Here is a 17,978-nt window from a genome sequence, read left to right on the forward strand (position 1 = left end):
TGCTTTGCAGGGTGTTCTAGACACTGGCAAGAAGCTTTCAGATGATAACACGATTGGGAAGGAGGAGATACAGCAGAGACTGGCTCAGTTTGTGGACCATTGGAAAGAGCTAAAACAGCTGGCAGCTGCTCGGTGTGTGAGACGTTGTGACACAATTTAAATAAAGCACTTACATGGGCTTGTAAGGACCAGATGTACTGAATTTCAGGTTTTTAGATATGGTTGGATAGTCAGTAGTATCATGTAATAGGTTCTATGAAACTACTGGGAAGAGTTTTAGTGATAATAGTTCTCAACAGCAACGTGACAGGTAGGATTTTTTGTTTCTTCAAGTTGTGCTGCAGTCTTTTCTTGCACCAGCTGAAAACCAGAGACTTGAAATTGAGCTAAGTCCCCTAGCAGGATGTTTTTCTGAATGGAAGCTGTTGGGAGAGAGTCCTTTCAGTCCTTCAGTAGCTGCAGGTTTTGAGGCCTAGAAGAAAGAAGTGAGAGTGAGGTGTGTTGGCTTTCAATCTCTGCACATTCTTAGGTTTTCAGCTGCTTGTGTATTTGTTTCCATCTGATATCTAAAAGCTGTAGAGTAACACTGCAGCTAATTTTACCTTTCTTTACCCATGCAGGGGGCAGCGTCTGGAGGAGTCCCTGGAGTACCAGCAGTTTGTAGCAAATGTAGAGGAAGAGGAAGCATGGATCAACGAGAAAATGACATTGGTAGCCAGTGAGGATTATGGAGACACACTTGCTGCTATCCAGGTATGAAAGAGGTTGTTGGCTCTTGGGTGATTTCATTGCATCATCACTGATGAGAACATTGTGAACCTTTGCTGTAACTGTTTGTTTTCAAATATGGAAGTTTTTTGATTTATTTTTGTATTTTCAGGGCTTGCTGAAAAAGCATGAAGCGTTTGAGACTGACTTTACTGTCCACAAAGACAGAGTGAATGATGTTTGTGCTAATGGAGAGGATCTCATTAAAAAGGTGAGCAGAAGCTGGTAAAAAAACAAAGCTTTCAAAAGCTGCCCAAGACATCTTCATGTCAAAGCAGACTTATTTGTCTGGTTTGGACTGATTTGTCATCTCTTTGAAAAGAGTTCTATTCAGTTTTTTTGCAGCTGACCAAGCTATTGGTGTTAACCAATTTCAGAGCTGTTTCATGTTCATGTTGTACATTAAGAACCAAGTCTTTTGGCTAAAATCTTTGCTCTGTCACCCACTTGCTGGATGCCTTGGAAGACCTTAAGGGTTGCTGTTGTTTTTTTCCTGATACATAGAACAATCACCATGTGGAGAACATAACTGCTAAGATGAAGGGCCTGAAGGGCAAGGTGTCAGATCTGGAGAAAGCTGCAGCTCAGAGGAAAGCCAAATTGGATGAGAATTCTGCCTTCCTCCAGTTCAACTGGAAAGCAGACGTGGTGGAGTCATGGATAGGTATGGTCTGTGTTGGAGCACAGTGTGCTATCACAAAGAAACTGATGTGCACCTCCATTTCTTAGTGTGTAACTTCGTACTTTGTTAGAGTAAGCAGAACATAAACCCGAAGGAATGAGCAGTATTGTACCTGATAGATGCTTGTGAGATCGTTGTTAGACCAGAATTTGGAACTGAGGGAGAATTTGAGACAGAGGTGTTTTCATCTTTACTGAATGTGCTTCGTTTTCCAGGTGAGAAGGAAAACAGTCTGAAGACAGATGACTATGGCCGTGACCTCTCCTCTGTGCAAACGCTGCTCACCAAACAGGTTAGTGCTGATGCTGCCTTCCATCTGAAAGTGATCAAGGAAACAGGTCAACGCTTCTGTAATACCAGATTTTGGTATTCACATATTCTATTTTTATTTAACAATTCTTATATAACCTTGCATATATTTCTATGTGAAATATTTCTTTTTTTAATGCTTCAGGAAACTTTTGATGCTGGACTTCAGGCTTTCCAGCAGGAGGGAATTGCAAACATCACTGCTCTGAAAGACCAGCTACTGGCAGCCAAACATATCCAATCAAAGGCCATTGAGGCTCGGCACGCTTCCTTGATGAAACGCTGGAATCAGCTGCTTGCTAATTCTGCAGCCAGGAAAAAGAAACTCTTGGAGGCTCAGGAGCACTTCAGAAAGGTGAGTCACCAAACCTCGGGGCTACAAAAATCTGATTGTTCTTTTTGGAGGAAAAGCAGCACAAGACTCAGCACTTAGGCAGCGTTCTTATTTGCAGCTAATGATTATGGAGATCCAGAGGACTTCAAAGTTTTTTATATACTTGCAAGGAATGAGTAATAAAGGCAAACTGTTACTTGAGCTTGTTAACTTTAGGTAATCTCGTACATAATACTTGCATTACAGAACTGAACAACCAGTTTCTTTTCTCTTTTCAAGGTTGAGGATCTCTTCCTGACCTTCGCCAAGAAAGCCTCTGCCTTCAACAGTTGGTTTGAGAATGCTGAAGAGGACCTGACGGATCCTGTGCGCTGCAATTCTCTGGAAGAAATCAAAGCACTGCGAGAAGCCCACGATGCGTTCCGTTCGTCACTGAGCTCTGCCCAAGCTGACTTCAACCAGCTGGCAGAGCTGGACCGCCAGATCAAGAGCTTCCGTGTAGCCTCCAACCCGTACACTTGGTTTACTATGGAGGCTCTTGAAGAAACTTGGAGGAATCTGCAGAAAATTATCAAGGCAAGTCGGAGAGCTGCTCCTCATAGCCTGTCACCTTGCGAGTCTTCCTTGGAATTTGTCTGCCAGATAATCAATACAAAAGTTTGTCACAGTACTAGAAGTGGAAATCTCTCAAATTTGGGGAGCAAAGAAAAGCATCCGTTAGCTTGTGCTGTTGTTCAGATTTTCAGTGATGTTTCGCTCTCCGGAGACAAAGCACTTGTTCCCCAATCCTGACTGTAGAGGAAGTTTCACATTCAGGCACATTCACATTACAGTCAAGTAATGGTTGCATCAGTTCTAATTCTCAAGGATTTGGTTGGAATGTTCTGCACTGCGGTCTTTGCCTCGGTTAGTTATGGAGGACGCTTTTTGAGTCCTCAGCCTTCTGGATTTGTGCTCGAATGCACTGCTGGTTATGCTGTTATAAGGTAAAGCCATCCACCTATTTCCCTGCTTGAAACTGTGTGTGTTTGTTCCTCAGGAGCGTGAATTGGAGCTGCAGAAGGAGCAGCGAAGGCAGGAAGAAAATGACAAGCTGCGCCAGGAGTTTGCTCAGCACGCTAATGCCTTCCACCAGTGGATTCAGGAGACAAGGTATAGTTTGCTCTTTCCAGGAGCAACTCTTAGAGAATTGTGCAGCTAATTGTATCTATCTTACGTCTGCTTAGTCCATCTAAGTGGTAAATGTGTCCTGAAAAGCAGCTACTGAGAATTTGTTCATTTCCTACAGCTGGGATTTGAGGGAAGCCCCATTAGCCACGGGAAGAGAAAGCTCTAAACCCCAGGTTATAGCAGTGATCCTGCTTCTGAATTCATGTTTCTGTAGTGATACCAGGTATCCAGGACTTGACTGTCCTCCAGTTATTCCTGAACTAGCCTGCAGGACAGCTGAAAGGGGTGGGGAGCAGACAGCTGGAGCAGCCTGCAGGAAGTGCTCCTGGCATTTCTGTTAATGCCTCTTTGTTCACTGGTACATTAGGAATCTCACTAGGACTTCAACAGGGAAAGAAATTGTGAAAAGAACCTGAAGGCAAGCACTTCTCTGGAGTGCTGTCTGATTATATCCATGCTGGGGGAGAGAGAGCAGATATTAAACATATGTTGTAGAAATAAAAAATCTCAGGGTTGAGAACTGCAGAGAACTGAAGAGCATGTTTCTAGAAAACAGGGGACAGAGCTGTTAGCCAGTTCTGTGTGGTGAGTTCTGTTTTCATTTAATCCTGTGATTCTCTGTCTCTGTGTGTTTACAAATAGTTCTGTATGTGTCTTCATGAAATACTGAAATTTAAATGATTTAACTTTTTGATGTTTACTTCCCACCCAAATCTGTCCCTCTCTTACTGTCTTGTCTCTGTCCTGCTGCCTGATGTTTGGATCTTCACATTCCACAGGACTTACCTGCTAGATGGGTTAGTATTGAATTTTATATCTTTCAAAATATGGTGATGTGTTCTGCTCTGTCTGTGTGATTTCTTCTGTCACTGTGTTGCTTGTGAAAGCCACACCAAAACCCCTTTTATTTGAAAAGAGCAATTAGCTGAGGTGCACAGGAAACAAGAGTTTGGAGTGGATTACAAATAAACCAGTAAAAACCATAACTATTTCCTAATCAAAAGCAGAGGAAGCTATGAGTGGGAAGCCACTGGCATCCCGTGGAAGTGCAAACTCCTGTTCACAGAATCATAGAACAGCTCAGGTTGGAGGAAACCATGAGGACCATCAGGCCCCCCCTGCCGTTAGCTGGGCTGCCAGCTGCTAGGTCAGGTCCTGCATCAGATTGTTCTTCCTTTGTCTGAGTGCTCACACAAGGAAGGGCTCTCACTCTGAGATGTGGGAGAATACAGAATGATCATCTTCACGTGGCTTTTAAAGCAGTTTTCCGATAGTCAGAGATCTGTTTAGCAGAATGGATTTTCTGCTGTAACTGTTCTCTGAATGACTAAAGCCCCACAGTGTGGACTGCTTTGTTCTGGGAGGAGGAAGACGTGTTCCTGCAAAGAGGCTTTGCTGAAATTACGTGTCTTTAAGACTTCATAACACACAAATGTGAGCTGCTTGCTCTGTGGTTGGCCGTACTGTGGAAGAGGTGCTTACCCTGCCGAGATTTTAGTCGTGATAGCAGAAAAGAAAACCTTCAGCAGGGACACAGAGACCCACCCAGATTGGCTGGCAGCCGGATGCCTGCAGTCTGAGCTCCTGTCCTGCATCCCCCAATGAAGATGCTGGTTGGTGATTTGTCAGGAAGTGGCAAGGAAACAATACAATCTTCAAGTGTCTTCAGACTGCCAAAACCTCCCAGAGTGTGTCTGCCCATTTACATTTCTTCAGTATTAAAAAAACTGCAACACAATAGAAGCTCTGTAACAAGACATAGTGTAAAATGTTAACAAACACTGCATGGGCCTGGCGCAGAGGCTGTCGGCCCTGTGCAAAGGGCTGGAGAGGAGGCAGGGGCCTTTCTTCCAAAGATAAATGGCTTTTCATAATAAAAGGGTGGAATTCTTCGCAGATAACTGCTGCTTATGTGCTCTGTAATGACTACAGTGTCTTGTTCTGCTGATCCTGCCAGAGAAAAAATAGTTTGCCCCATTTTTGCTGAACAGTTTAATGGGACCGAGCAGATTTTCCTGGAACGGAAACTGAATTCTCTGCTCCTTTGTAAATTGGTGTAGTAGATGAGTTCTTGTATCCAAGAATGAGCTGACAGAAAGGGGCCATTTACTCAAAGCCACTGGGCCAGGGCTGGAGATCACCATGCCAAGAGCTTTTGTTGAACAAATTACCAGAAGGCTTCTGATACACAAGGCAGAGTCGGTCCTTAATTCTGTGTGAATGGCTTACAAACACAGGCTGAGCTCAGAGAGCCCTCGGCTGTGCCTGGCCTGCCTTGGCAAGAGGGAAAGCAGAGCTCCAGAGAGGTTGCAGGGCAGCAGAGAGGTCCTGCAGGCAGCAGTTGGTGTGGTGGTGGCTGTGTGCACGTGGTGCTGCGTGGGAGAGGGAAGCCCAGCAGAGCGTGGAACGAACGCCTTTGTAGAACCTGTAGATGAGCTTAACTGCAAAATGCATTTCTTTATCCTAGCGTTTCTCCTTTTTGTGTGATTTACACAAAAATAACCAGTTAGTTTCCTGTGTGTGCGACCAGCTTCTGGATTTGTTTATTTCATAAGTAATGGCTTCTGTTTGCTGCAGGGTGGTGATGCTGCAGTGGCCGTGTTTGGGTGCAGTGTTCTGTCCACTGTTCTTTCTTCTTCTTTTTTGGAATTTACCTGGTTTCTTTTCTTCGATTAGCATAGCCTATCGTCGTGTCATTCGTGTCTATCAGTATGAAGTTGGGGATGATCTATCTGGAAGGTTTTTTTTCCTCTTTATTTTCTTACCTCACTTTGGTTTTCAAATGCACTCTTTAATTCCAAGGCTCGCTTTCCTTCCAACTAACTGTCACAGCTTAGAGATGCTTGGAGGTGTGTTCCCTGCAGGGCGTCCCTCCCGTGGTTGGCTCCCAGCTTCCTGCTCAGGGCTCTGGATGTGCACTGAGTCTGGCTTTAACCCTGCTGGTGGGAAACACCCACATGTTCAGGGTGTTTCCGTGGCTACAGAGCAATCCAGCACTTGCAGTCCCCTCCTCAAAAGCATGTAGGGTAGACTTTAGAGAAGCTGCAGTTACTGCCAGGCCCCTCAGAACCAGTCAGAAGCATGGCACACCCAGGTGGGCTGTCCACACACAGCTCTGTCAGCATGAGCTCCCACCGTCAGTGGGAGGATGGAGGTCCCTGAGTGCTGCAGCTTGAGGGCTGCTTAGGATCCTGGGGGGGAGGAGGGCAGCAACCAGAGGCGTTCCTTAGCTGTCCCTACAAAGTGATGCTGGAGACATCCCTGCAGTGGGGATCCTGGTGTGTGAGGGTGGGGCTGCATGGAACAGGCACCGAATGGAGCAGCGCTGCCTCAGTTCCTGCGGGTGCTGGGAGGGATGGGGCAGGAAGGCACCTCTCCATCAGCCTACATAGGGGAGCTCCAGGGTTTTTCTGCAGTGATTGTGCTGTGCTTTCCAACCAAACCAGCAGTTCTCAAGAGGTCTCTTCTCCCTGTTTGATCCCCAATAACACACCTCTATAGAGCTCCAATGCAGCCCATCTCAGTGAATCCCTCGTGGTTGGTGTGTGTGTGTGCTGGGCACGGCGGAGCGGGGTGGGACTGCACCAAGTTTCTAATTTCATGAGGCCCAGCAAAGCGGGTGCTGTGGATTTGGCATGAAGTGTGACTGCTGATCGTGCTGCCTTTCAAATGGGGCTAGAAATTAACCGTATAAAGAAATGAGAATTAAACGAGATGTGATGTGTCTGCCTGAAATAGTGAGTCAGAATAAATGAAACACAAACCCAGCATTGAAATATTTGCAGAACAATACTGCTGTAAGTCTTTGTAAGGAAGGACTGTTAATTTCAAGCCCCACCTGCCATTTTTTATGGGAGAAGTGCTGTGTCTCACTGTAATTCTGTACCTAGGTCCTGTATGGTGGAGGAGTCGGGAACACTGGAATCCCAGCTGGAAGCTACCAAAGTAAGCAATGCTCACCTGTCTGTAAAGCACCTTCCCCAAGTGGTAACTCAGAAACGTGGGGTGGGAATGAAAGTGCATGCAATTATATGGTAAAATCTTAATTGATTTTTGTATGTTTTGAATACTGAAGAAACCTTTATCTGATGTCTGCTTATATCCCAGGGCATTAAACAATACCCCAATGCAGTTTTCCTTTTTCTTCCTAAATGAATGTTCGTTTTAAGGCTGGTTGTTGTTGTTCTGGTTTTTTAACTCCTTGATTTTCTCCTCCTCTCTCATCCTACCAGCGCAAACACCAGGAGATCCGGGCTATGAGGAGCCAGCTGAAGAAGATTGAGGACCTCGGAGCAGCCATGGAAGAGGCACTTATCTTGGACAACAAATACACAGAGCACAGCACCGTGGGGCTGGCGCAGCAGTGGGACCAGCTTGACCAGCTGGGAATGAGAATGCAGCACAACCTGGAGCAGCAGATTCAAGCTCGGTACTGCCTGGCCTGGGGGGAGGTGAACAGTAACACACTGCTGTCTGTCTGAAAGCAAACCTTGTGCAGGCAGTGCTGATGAGTCTCTCCTGCGTTCTGCAGCGTAGAGCTCCTTAACCTCCAGCGTTTCTCAGCTCCTTTCAGAAGGATGCAGTTAGCATGGTTTGGAATAGTTCCTGTTGGCCATTAGCAGTGATGTCTTGGAGGAGCTGATTTATTCCTTTGAGCTGTGATGATGTGATGTATTGTCTGCTCACTTGTCCTCAGCTGGTGCAGGCTGCTGGTTTGGGGCAGATGGACTCCATCGGAGTTCTGCAGTTCAGGAACTGTTCAGTAATTTTGCTGCTTCTCTTTCAGAAACACAACTGGAGTCACAGAGGAGGCCCTGAAGGAGTTCAGCATGATGTTCAAGTGAGTTGCAGGGAAAGAATGCCAGTGGAATACTTGGGAGATATTTCTGGCACGTGGATGGCTCCTGTTCACAGGATTCTCTGGCTGTTCTGTTTGTAGCTCCTTTATTGTCTGCCCAGTTTTGTGCTGAGCTGCTCTGATCTCTGCCAGATGGCAGAGCCTCCAGGCACACCCACTGCTGGCTGGGTGCACCGCAGCCATGAGAGCTTTTCGTGGGCATGCTCACTTGTGGGCACACTTGTGTAGAACCAAGAGTGAGTTCCAGCTGGGAATACAGCCCTTCTTTGGTGTTTTTTTTTAAGCAAAGTGAAGAATTTGTTTACACTGTTATGTAGGAAATGCCCGTTAATTCAAGCTCGCTTCTGCAGAACGGTGGACTGGCTGTAAGGTGCTCATTTTCAGCCCACTGTGTAAATTTGAATGAGATACTCAGCATCTTAACGCTTAGTAATGTGGGTTTTGGTTTTGTGGTTTTAGGCACTTTGACAAGGACAAATCTGGACGTCTTAATCACCAGGAGTTTAAGTCTTGCTTGCGCTCCCTTGGCTACGACCTGCCCATGGTTGAGGAAGGAGAGCCTGACCCTGAATTTGAGTCTATTCTTGACACTGTTGATCCCAACAGGTACGTGCATCAGACCTTCTGCTTTTCTGTAGCCAAGTATTTTATCAGTACCTTTCTGGGGGTTAGCTGGAAAGCCTCTTAGAGGCCGAGAGCTTTGCTTTCCTGTTTTCACAGTAATTCATGTGAAAAATATTCTCACAAAGGCAAGAATGACATCTGTTAAGAAGACACTCCACGTGGACAGTGGCCTGGTGTTGGTGCGGCCTCCTGCGCTGAGGTTTTCACTGCTCCCAGAGCAGTCAGAGCCCTTCTCTCAGGAGGAAGCGCACCGTGGTACGAAGGGACAGCAGTGCTCACATGCTGCCTGTTTCATTGGCAGGGACGGCCACGTCTCACTGCAGGAGTACATGGCCTTCATGATCAGCAGGGAAACGGAGAACGTGAAATCCAGCGAGGAGATTGAGAGTGCTTTCCGTGCCCTCAGCTCGGAGGGGAAGCCTTACGTGACCAAGGAGGAGCTCTACCAGGTCAGTGCCGTTTGTGGCCCTCTAGAAAGGAACAGAGGGAGGTGTTTTGTTCATAGGCTGTTAACATAAACAGCACTAATGACTTGGAAGTTCACGTTGCTGTAGTTAAGCCAGTTCTGAAGCTGCAGAGGTAACCCCTGCAGCAAATAAAGAAATCGTAGTTACAGCTCTGCCCATCTGCTTTCTGGCCCTAAAGCGGAGGATTAACTTAACTGCCAAAGGATTTACTCGAGTAAAGCAAGAGCTGCTCCAAGGCCCAGGAAGGGCTGCATTCACTGTCTCTCTCCTCAGAAACTCATGCTTTCCTATAATCATTTGGGAGAGTGGAGGGAGGTGTTTCTCCAAGCAGTGATTTGAAAGAGAAACTTGAGTCTGTGCTTAAATACCGAGAACACGACCTCCCTCCCACTGCCCTGCCAAGAGAGAGCAAGTTTTTCCTGTCTGAATCAGTTGGCAGAAAAACAGAGGCTGCTCTTCTTCCTCATATTTGTTACCTGTTCTGTCTTCTCTGTGATGGGAAGCTGCAGGTCAGACCTCCCACCCTTGAACCAAAGTGCAAACAGCTCCTTTCCACCCACACCAGGCGCAGTTCTGGTGCTTCTGCTCCCAGCTGTGCCCCTGGGGAGGGCAGTGCTGTGCTCAGTGGTGCTGTGCTCAGTGGTGCTGTGCTCAGTGGTGCTGTGCTCAGTGGTGCTGTGCTCAGTGGTGCTGTGCTCAGTGCCCACCTGCAGCCCCACAGCGCCCGTCTCCACCTTTGCTGTCTTTATCTTTCAGAACCTGACCCGGGAACAAGCCGACTACTGCATTTCTCACATGAAGCCCTACATGGATGGCAAGGGCAGAGAACTTCCTTCTGCCTATGACTACATAGAGTTTACACGTTCACTCTTTGTGAATTGATACAAAACACTAGTACCAAAAGATGCAAAGAACATGCTCACGTTTGCTGACTATAAGCTCTGCATGTGTCTCTCTTTGTGCTCTACAGTAATCAATGTTACTTTATGATGTAACCTTAAACTGCTTAGCTTAAAACTCTTAGGGAAGACAAACATACTGCAGTGTGCTTCAATAAAAGTTACTGGTCGAACCACATCATCTCGTGTTTAATGGTTAAATGCAGCTGTGTCACATGGATGAAAGTCCAGCTGTAGTCACAGCTGTGGGCTGAACGGGCAGCTTTGCCCAGAGTCAGAGCAGTGAGCAGCTCCCCACGGCTGCTGTGCTGCTGTCTCAGTCTGTGAGCTCACTTGCCAGCTGCTCCAGGTGATTCATTTCCCTGGGCCGCTGCTCGGTGAAGTCAGAACTCAGCTGCCAGACTTTGACTGTTCCAGCAGCATCCCCTGCTGCCAGGAGCTGAGTTTGCTTGGCGTTAAATTCTAAACAGTACACGGGGCATTCATCCACAGCCTGCTTTATGGAAACAGCAGGCTTCTGGGAGCTCTTCTCAAAGTCAAACAGGTGCACATCTCCTATAAAACAGAAACACAGCTTACAGGAACAGACCTTACATGCAGAATGTTACCCACTCAGTCTGGCGCTTCACAGGTGCTCTTTTTTCAGAGGGGGTCTAGACTGTGACAGGTGACACCACTGTAAGACAGCCTACATTTATTCTGCTGTCACCTGAAGGCAACTCGCAGGATTCTGGGCAATCTCCATTCCCTTCACTAAATGTATCTGGGAAATGTTCTAAGTTGTTGCTTGCTCTTAGCTCTAGAAGTAAATGTCACAGGCAAGGAAGCTGGAGGTAAGTTTAGCCTCAGTAACTGCTGTGTTGTACCCCTGTGAACTGCTGGAGCCACAGCTTTAAAGGTAGGATTGGAAATAACTGCTACTGATATTATCTTGAGTTCAAAATGACTGTTGTACTAATTGCTCTGCTCAACCAATGGTTATTGCTCTCTGCTTGTGGGATACAGCGATCAGAACTGACTGGTATTAATTAATAGCCAGCACCAAATTTAATTTTCAGCCTGAGAAGAGGCAGCTCCAGTTACTTGCCTTCCCCAGAAGCCACTGCAAAGACCAGAGGTCGGATGGGAGACCAGCGAACACAGAAGAGGTATTTTGTAGATAACTGAAGAGAAATGAGGGGTTGTGTCTGCAACATGGAGCTCAGGTGAACTTGTCCATCAGTCCCACAGCTCAGAAAGAGATTCCTGGGTAGAGGGGGTTGCAAGAAACAATATTTTGGGCTTCAGTGCTAAAGATACAGAACAAAACTCCCTCAAGGAGCGCAATCCTGCACGCTGCTCCTGTTCTGACAGTGTCTTATTTCCTAAAGCAGCAATTTCTAAGCTGTGCTCTGGGATGCAGTCTGCAGAGACACAGCTTTGTCAGTGCTCTCAATTAAGTTTAATGAGGGCTCACGCTGCCCACTGAGTATGATGGGTTGTAGGCCGGAGATGCCTGAGAACCGCTGATCTGGAGACAGGCATTGTTAGCAGTTTGTCTCACACAAAGTAAATGCAAACCCGGGCAGTCAGCATGTTTCATGGTGCTGGGCCTCTCCCATGGGCAGGGGGTGGAATTCAGGCAGCTGCTAGTGAGACATGATGGGCAGCATTAATTCAGTAAATAACTGCATTTTCAGCTGTCTCCCTTCGACTTCCAATTACTCTTCAGTATTCTAGGCTGTCCTAAGGAAGGTGCTAACGTTCTACACGGGCTGGGTGTAAATGCTATTTTGTTTTACTGGTGTTCTGACCACACGCAGCGTATCTGAGTGAGCAGCTTCACCACAGCCCATGGGCAGTGGTTGTCCTTCAGTAGTTAGCTAGATTTCCAGTGCTAGGTGAGACTTGTTTGGAACTTGTACGTGCACAAAACCCCAGTATTGTCTGAAAAATGTACACTCAGAACTAAGTAACAACTTGTGACCAGTATGCAGCACTGGTGTCTGTGTGCAGCTCTTGCCTGTGGAAGGGGGAGCAGCTGACGGAGTACACCGGCCCGCTGTGCGGGGAGAAGGCGAGCTCAGCTGGTGCTCTGAGGGGAACAGAACCTCCTGTCCGGCGGGGAGCTGGGGTGTCTGCTGCAGTGGAGCACTTGAGTGAGAAGCCACCTTCCACACCAACAATGAACACGTGGGGATCGAAGTGTGAAAAAGAGAGCGATGTCACACCTACAGCCGCCTCTCCCCACACGAGCTGGGAGAAAAACAAACACGTGATGTAAGCAGTGGGGGCTTCTGCTGTGGGTATGCAGTCAGAGCAGCGCCAGCCAGCTCGTCACAGACCAGAGTTGTTGTTCTCCACACAGCCTGTACCAGCCATGATGCTCTTCAACCCCTGCAGCATCCACCTACAGTGTGAATTACTAGTGCTGTAAGCAAGTTCTCTTCTTGGTCCCAGCAACTTTAGACCATGGCAAAACCTCAGCTGCTGCCAGCTGTGAATGGATTGACTTTCACTATGGGAGGGAGCTGGGATCAGGGGTTACTCTTGATGTTCAAAAAGGAGCTTTTCCTGGTGCTTCTCCTGTGCCAGGCTTGGCCTGCTGCCCGGTTTCCAGAGCCAGAGCACAGCTGTCACACAAACTCATGAACTCACCTTCTTCAGCTGAGCGCTGCGAGGGATCTGCTGAGCCACCAGGGCAAACCCTTCAGCCACGGCCAGCCGCCCGTCTCGCTCCCCCTTCCACACCAGGATCTTACCATCCGTCGATGCGCTCAGCAGCTCCACGTGGTTTCCATGCTTGGCATCGGGCAGCCAGTGAACCTGTTGCAAAGGAGAAAGGAGCCGAGCTCCGGGTGAGGGGGCTGTCAGCACTGCTGCCACATGCTCAGAGCCTGCAGGCCGTTATCCTGCCAGACCAGATGAGCAGCAGGCACACAGACACGTTGTGCTAGGAGAGAAACGAGCTTTTGGTGTTCAGGGCTGAATTCTGGTTTCCAGGTTTTGCCTGCTGTTGTTTTTGAGCTCTGGTATTTGTAGCATTTCCACTATGCTGTAAATGAAAGCATTTTCCTAACTTTCAGATGAGAAAATACACAGACTGCCCAAAGTCACAGTGCCTCAGAGGAACAAAAAAAAAAACACCCACGAGGAAGCCAAAGGGCACTGAGAGATTGTGCCCCTTCTTTAAGCTTTAAACTTTAAACTTTAAGCTTCCATCTAAGCATCAGTGATACTTTACTACTTAATTGTTGGCCTAATCTGCATCAGTAAACCCTTGCAGCACAGGAACAGCCCTGCTCATTCATCCTGAACAAGAAGTTATTGTACAGGGAAAGCATCCAGCTCAGCACATGGCAGTTCTGTATTAGTTCTGGGGAAAATGGTAAATGAAAGGAGAGCACAACAGCTGAAATACAGCAGTTTGCCTGAGAGCTTCAGGTGAAGTGCTAACGAGATAAAATTGAAGGGATGAAATCCAGCACTAAGAACTCTCTTCTCCCCCAGCTGTGCTTACTGTGAAAGCTCTCACCTGATAGACTGGATCGGTGTGAGTGTCATCTGTCATCCCTGTCCGCCACATCAAGGGGTCTTCTGGTTTGCTGGTGTCCCATACCACCGCTTCCCCACTGAACAGACCAGCTGCAGGGGAACAGGTGACAATGGCACTTTCAGGTGCACACAGTGAACAGTGCAATGGGCACTGAAAAATGTAAGCATCAATTTCTAGTTCAGAATCAACAATGCACTCAGTCTTGGTGAGCGTTAGTTCCTTCAGTTGTGGAGCTGCAATACCATTACTTTTGGAAGAAATCTCAGGCTGAGGTGAGAGAAAAATGATCCAAGCTAAAGAACAAAGGGTAGATTTCAAATAAGATCTGACCTACCAGCTATCAGTGAAGGCTGGGAGGGATGGAAAGCCAAGCACATGACAGAACTGGGAGCATCCACCACAAGGTCGGGACGTTGTGGATCCAATCTTCTTCTATCCAGATTCCAGGTACAGACATAGGATTTCTCTGTGCTCCAGTTGCCATCATTCAACCTAACAAAGAGAAAGCTACACCATACTGTGCCTGATGCACAACAATCCCAGCTCATGCAGAGCTCTGGTACGTCCCAGTCATCATTTATATGTGTGCTGCTTTGTAGCCAGAAGGAAAAATGAGATCAAGGGATTGTGAAGTGGCAGAACTTCTCTGCATGTTGGTACATACACAGAATGTTTCAGTGCAGCAACTGAACAAAGTGCCTGCCAGGAAATCTCATACACCATTCCTTTTCCAGGTCTATTAACCATCCAGATGCTGGGAACGTCAAAAGAGCACCTGTAGAAAGTTCCTATGAACCCAGCAGACCAAAGTGCTGCTGATTTGCAAACAGGCAGATCTGCAAGGTAGGTTTCCTCAAACAAGGACCTGAAGAACCAGGGTCTGAGAAAAGACAGCTGTCCCTCTGCTTTCTTTGTTACCTCCTTCTGACTCTATCACTGCGTGCCTACCACACTGTAACCTCTGTAGGCAGGAGAAGAACACCCCCAAAACGCTGACTGCTGCCACCCGCCCACAGCACAGACCAAAACACCTGCATGCTTACCCCCAGCAACCAGCTGGCACAGCACATATTCTGAAGGTAAAGGCTTCTACAAGGAAGGTACTTTGGGGTGATATGTGAGGGGCTGTTCAGACACACGAGGGTAATGATGGGAAGTGCTGATAGAGGCCCTTCTCACAGTACCTCTGTATTTTCCATCCTCAGCACCACACTGCCCAACCTCACTACAAGAGATGGCTGAGGGCAGAACAGAGAGGGGCCAGGACAGGAAGCAATTGTTTGAGCCTGACTTCTGCCTTTCCCTGATGTTCTTAATTATTAAAAGAGATACTGAGCAAACAAAAGGACATTTTCATAGCGTGCGTAGCTGAGCTGCGAAACTCCTTATTAAAGGAGGGGGTAGAGGCTAAAAGTTTAAAACAGACTGCATAAGTTCACAGAAGGGAATTTACTGAAGGTAACAACAGATGTAGAAACCACATTCTAATCTGAAAATAGCTGTGAACTGGGAGAGCAGAAGGGAAAAGCGATGTACAGGTTGGCCCGGTTTTACTTCTCCCTGTACGTTTACTGCCGGATGCACTTTTTGCTAGGGCTTTTAATCCAAGGAAACCATAACAGAAAGAAAACTGAGTAAAGGCAACATAAAGGCAGAGAAAGGAGACGCTGTTACAGATGTTCATTGGATTAGATGAACTGTCCCACTCTCATTTCAGAGATTCTTCAATGTTTGTTATCCATGGCACCAGGCGAGAAGGGGTGCCAGGTTCATCCAGGGTGGAAAGAGACCTCCTCAAAATGACACGATCTGCAATGAACAAAGCCTGTGCTTTGAAGCCTCACCCACATACACCTGCAAGTGTGCCTGCTCTTTGCATTGCTTTTTCAAGCAGAATCTATCTGGAAGTGGTTCTGTAAGACTACGTCTAGCCACTTTATAAGGAAAAAAAGTAGAAAACATAGAAGCCATAATTGGAGTCTGCCCTGAGTTTTGTTTTCTTTGAATGTGGCTTTTTTTTTTTTTTTTTTTGGAACAGAACTAAGGTTCATTTCTGTATAGTTTGTTACTACAGAGAAAGTGAATGTATGTAAAACTGAAGTCAGCCCAAAATGTCACCTGAACATCAGGTGTGCTCCCAAAGCCATGTGGGTACTCACCGGCCATATGAGCATGCTACAACAGATCCTGTTGCATTCCATGAGACACCAGTAACCTGCAGGTGTTGATCCTGAGCCTCTGGGTATGACAGTGTATGCAAACACAACACCTGGGAGAGATTAAATTCAAGCATTGAAGCGATCATTTCTGAACACGAAGACCTGAGATCTGTGCATGGCCTGGTGCAATCACATGGCCTCACTGCAGGCTTCCCCTCTGTCAATGTACCTTATAGGCATATGTGAAAAAAGAAGGTGAATTCCTACTGGAATAAAATAAATAAAATTTAAAAATGGTGTGATCCTACCAAACCAACTGCCTCTTCATAATGACCTCCCTCAGACTGCACAGCTCAGGGGCTGCATGATGAGCTGCAGGGGATGCACTGCTGGGTTTATCACAGCCCTCCAGCACCATCCCAGCACCCACTGAGCTTCACAAGAAACGGTTTGCAAATGAGGGCACCAACGTGTACTGACAAGATACAGCCTGCTCCCACTCTCCAACACCATACACTGAACAAATATAACCTAAATTAGAAGAGCTGCCAAATCGCTGACTTCAGCCGTTCCTGGGCTGCCATCCTGGCATGCTCTGAAGGGGCTCCTGGATGCTGAGGACATGGCAGCACTGCTGGCAGCTTCCTTCTCATGAAGCTGCTGCAACACAGCCACCAGCGGGAAGAACTGTTTTAGCAGGCAGGAGCAGGGCACAGGCAGAGGGCAGAGCTGCAAGAAATCCACCAAACCCTGCTAATTTCTAATGATTAGAATCCAGCAAGGTTAGTCACGGCAGTAAGGAACAGAAGTAAGGAGTCACAGCCACCATGAGCAGCTGTCCCAGGTAACGACAAGGATCTGAGCACTGCCAGCTTACTGTTCTGTTCTGATCCGTCCAGTTCACGTCAAAGCCATCGAAGGCACGACTTGTCACGTTCCTGTTCAGCTCTTTGATAACGACCTCCTCCACCCTCCGGAGGAATGCCAGCACACCGCTGTCATCCACACAGGCTCCTTGCTGCACGTCTGGGACTGCGCTCTGATCCGTCTGCACAGCGGCATCTCTGCTGCTCCGCGACTGCACTGCAACCTCTGCCGTTGCAACTTCCCCAGTCTGGCAGCTTTTCTGGTAAAAGAAGACAAACTCTGTGAGCCGAACAGACCCGGAGTGACACGCGGAGCCTTCCCTCTGATCCAGCACCCCGTGGGCACGCAATAAAGGCAGAGCACCAGGCAGGCCAGGCACTGAGCTGCGCAGTGCTGGGCACTGCAGTACATTGAGCTGTGCAGTGCAGTGCATTAAGCTGTGCAGTGCAGTGCATTAAGCTGTGCAGTGCCAGGCACTGAGCTATGCAGTGCTGTGCACTGAGCCGTGCACTGAGCCGTGCAGTGCATTGAGCTGTGCAGCGCCAGGCATTGAGCCGTGCAGCGCAGCGTTCCGCGCACGGCCCGGCCCCTTTGCAGGACGGCCTCACAACTGCCGTCCCTCAGTGCGGGGCGGAAGGAGCCGCCGCCACCGCCAGCACTGCGCCAGGCCGCCCCGGCCACCCCCCCCCCCCGGCGTATAAAAGCACGGAGCGTGGCCGGAGCCGCCTCCATCTCTCACCGCCTCGCAGCGCGTGTTCCGGGCGCTCCTCCACAGCGATCGTACCGCGGCGCCGGGCGACGTCTCGTCCGCGAACATGGCGGCGAAGCCGGCGGGGGGATCCCGGCCACCGGAGCAGCCGCTCCGCGCCCGCCAGTTGCCATGGAGACGGAGATGCGCCGCGCGATGACGTCACGACGTATGGTAACTGACTCGCGCGGCCGCCATGTTGAGGAAGGGCGCGGAGGGGCCGTGGGTGGAGCGGGGCGGGGGCCGGCGCTTCGGCCGCGTTCTACGGGCGGGCAGCTGGCGCGGCGGAGCCGGGCCGGGCCGGCGTAGCGTTTGCAGCGAGGGTTTCTCCTTCTGCCGTTGCCGCGCTCGCGCTGGGCCCCTCCGCGCCGTCGGGGGCAGAGTGCAGGGTGGGCGGGGGCGCCCGGAGTTAAGATGGCGGTGGGCGGAGCGCCGTCGCTAAGGGAGCTGGGCCGCGCGGGAGCGGAGCGGGAAGCGGCTGCGTGCCGCCGGAGCAGCGCTTTGTTCCGTGTGGAGATGCGGCGGCGAGAAATTCGTTCCTTATCTGATGAAATAAAT

The 17,978-nt window shown here is 48.6% G+C and overlaps 2 protein-coding genes across 7 annotated transcripts in view; one reads left to right on the forward strand and one right to left on the reverse strand.

Annotated features, from left to right (window-relative positions):
• The window catches only part of SPTAN1 (spectrin alpha, non-erythrocytic 1), a 46,214-nt gene extending 35,925 nt beyond the window's left edge, over window positions 1–10,289 (forward strand). For 3 of the 6 annotated variants that reach the window (XM_052667439.1, XM_052667438.1, XM_052667440.1), the window contains 16 exons: window positions 11–132; window positions 621–753; window positions 881–979; window positions 1,273–1,432; window positions 1,666–1,742; window positions 1,905–2,114; window positions 2,373–2,669; window positions 3,133–3,245; window positions 4,043–4,060; window positions 5,940–6,002; window positions 7,154–7,208; window positions 7,496–7,692; window positions 8,050–8,103; window positions 8,581–8,727; window positions 9,047–9,194; window positions 9,969–10,289. In XM_052667439.1, coding sequence (XP_052523399.1) covers window positions 11–132; window positions 621–753; window positions 881–979; window positions 1,273–1,432; window positions 1,666–1,742; window positions 1,905–2,114; window positions 2,373–2,669; window positions 3,133–3,245; window positions 4,043–4,060; window positions 5,940–6,002; window positions 7,154–7,208; window positions 7,496–7,692; window positions 8,050–8,103; window positions 8,581–8,727; window positions 9,047–9,194; window positions 9,969–10,094 — 2,019 coding nt within the window. In that variant the 3' untranslated portion in view covers window positions 10,095–10,289. The remainder of the gene's footprint in view (window positions 1–10; window positions 133–620; window positions 754–880; window positions 980–1,272; window positions 1,433–1,665; window positions 1,743–1,904; window positions 2,115–2,372; window positions 2,670–3,132; window positions 3,246–4,042; window positions 4,061–5,939; window positions 6,003–7,153; window positions 7,209–7,495; window positions 7,693–8,049; window positions 8,104–8,580; window positions 8,728–9,046; window positions 9,195–9,968) is intronic. The other 3 variants (XM_052667441.1, XM_052667443.1, XM_052667442.1) reach the window with 2 other exon arrangements.
• On the reverse strand, window positions 10,273–17,618 carry DYNC2I2 (dynein 2 intermediate chain 2). The gene is given in 11 exon segments (XM_052667444.1): window positions 10,273–10,666; window positions 11,199–11,356; window positions 12,114–12,346; window positions 12,749–12,916; window positions 13,626–13,735; window positions 13,981–14,138; window positions 15,806–15,915; window positions 16,683–16,931; window positions 17,412–17,512; window positions 17,515–17,591; window positions 17,593–17,618. Coding segments are annotated over 11 exon segments (1,629 nt in total). The 3' UTR covers window positions 10,273–10,427.
• Between the last annotated feature and the right edge of the window lie 360 nt (window positions 17,619–17,978).

This window comes from Tympanuchus pallidicinctus, unplaced genomic scaffold (assembly GCF_026119805.1).
Source record: "Tympanuchus pallidicinctus isolate F22 unplaced genomic scaffold, pur_lepc_1.0 scaffold8, whole genome shotgun sequence".
NCBI lineage: Eukaryota > Metazoa > Chordata > Aves > Galliformes > Phasianidae > Tympanuchus > Tympanuchus pallidicinctus.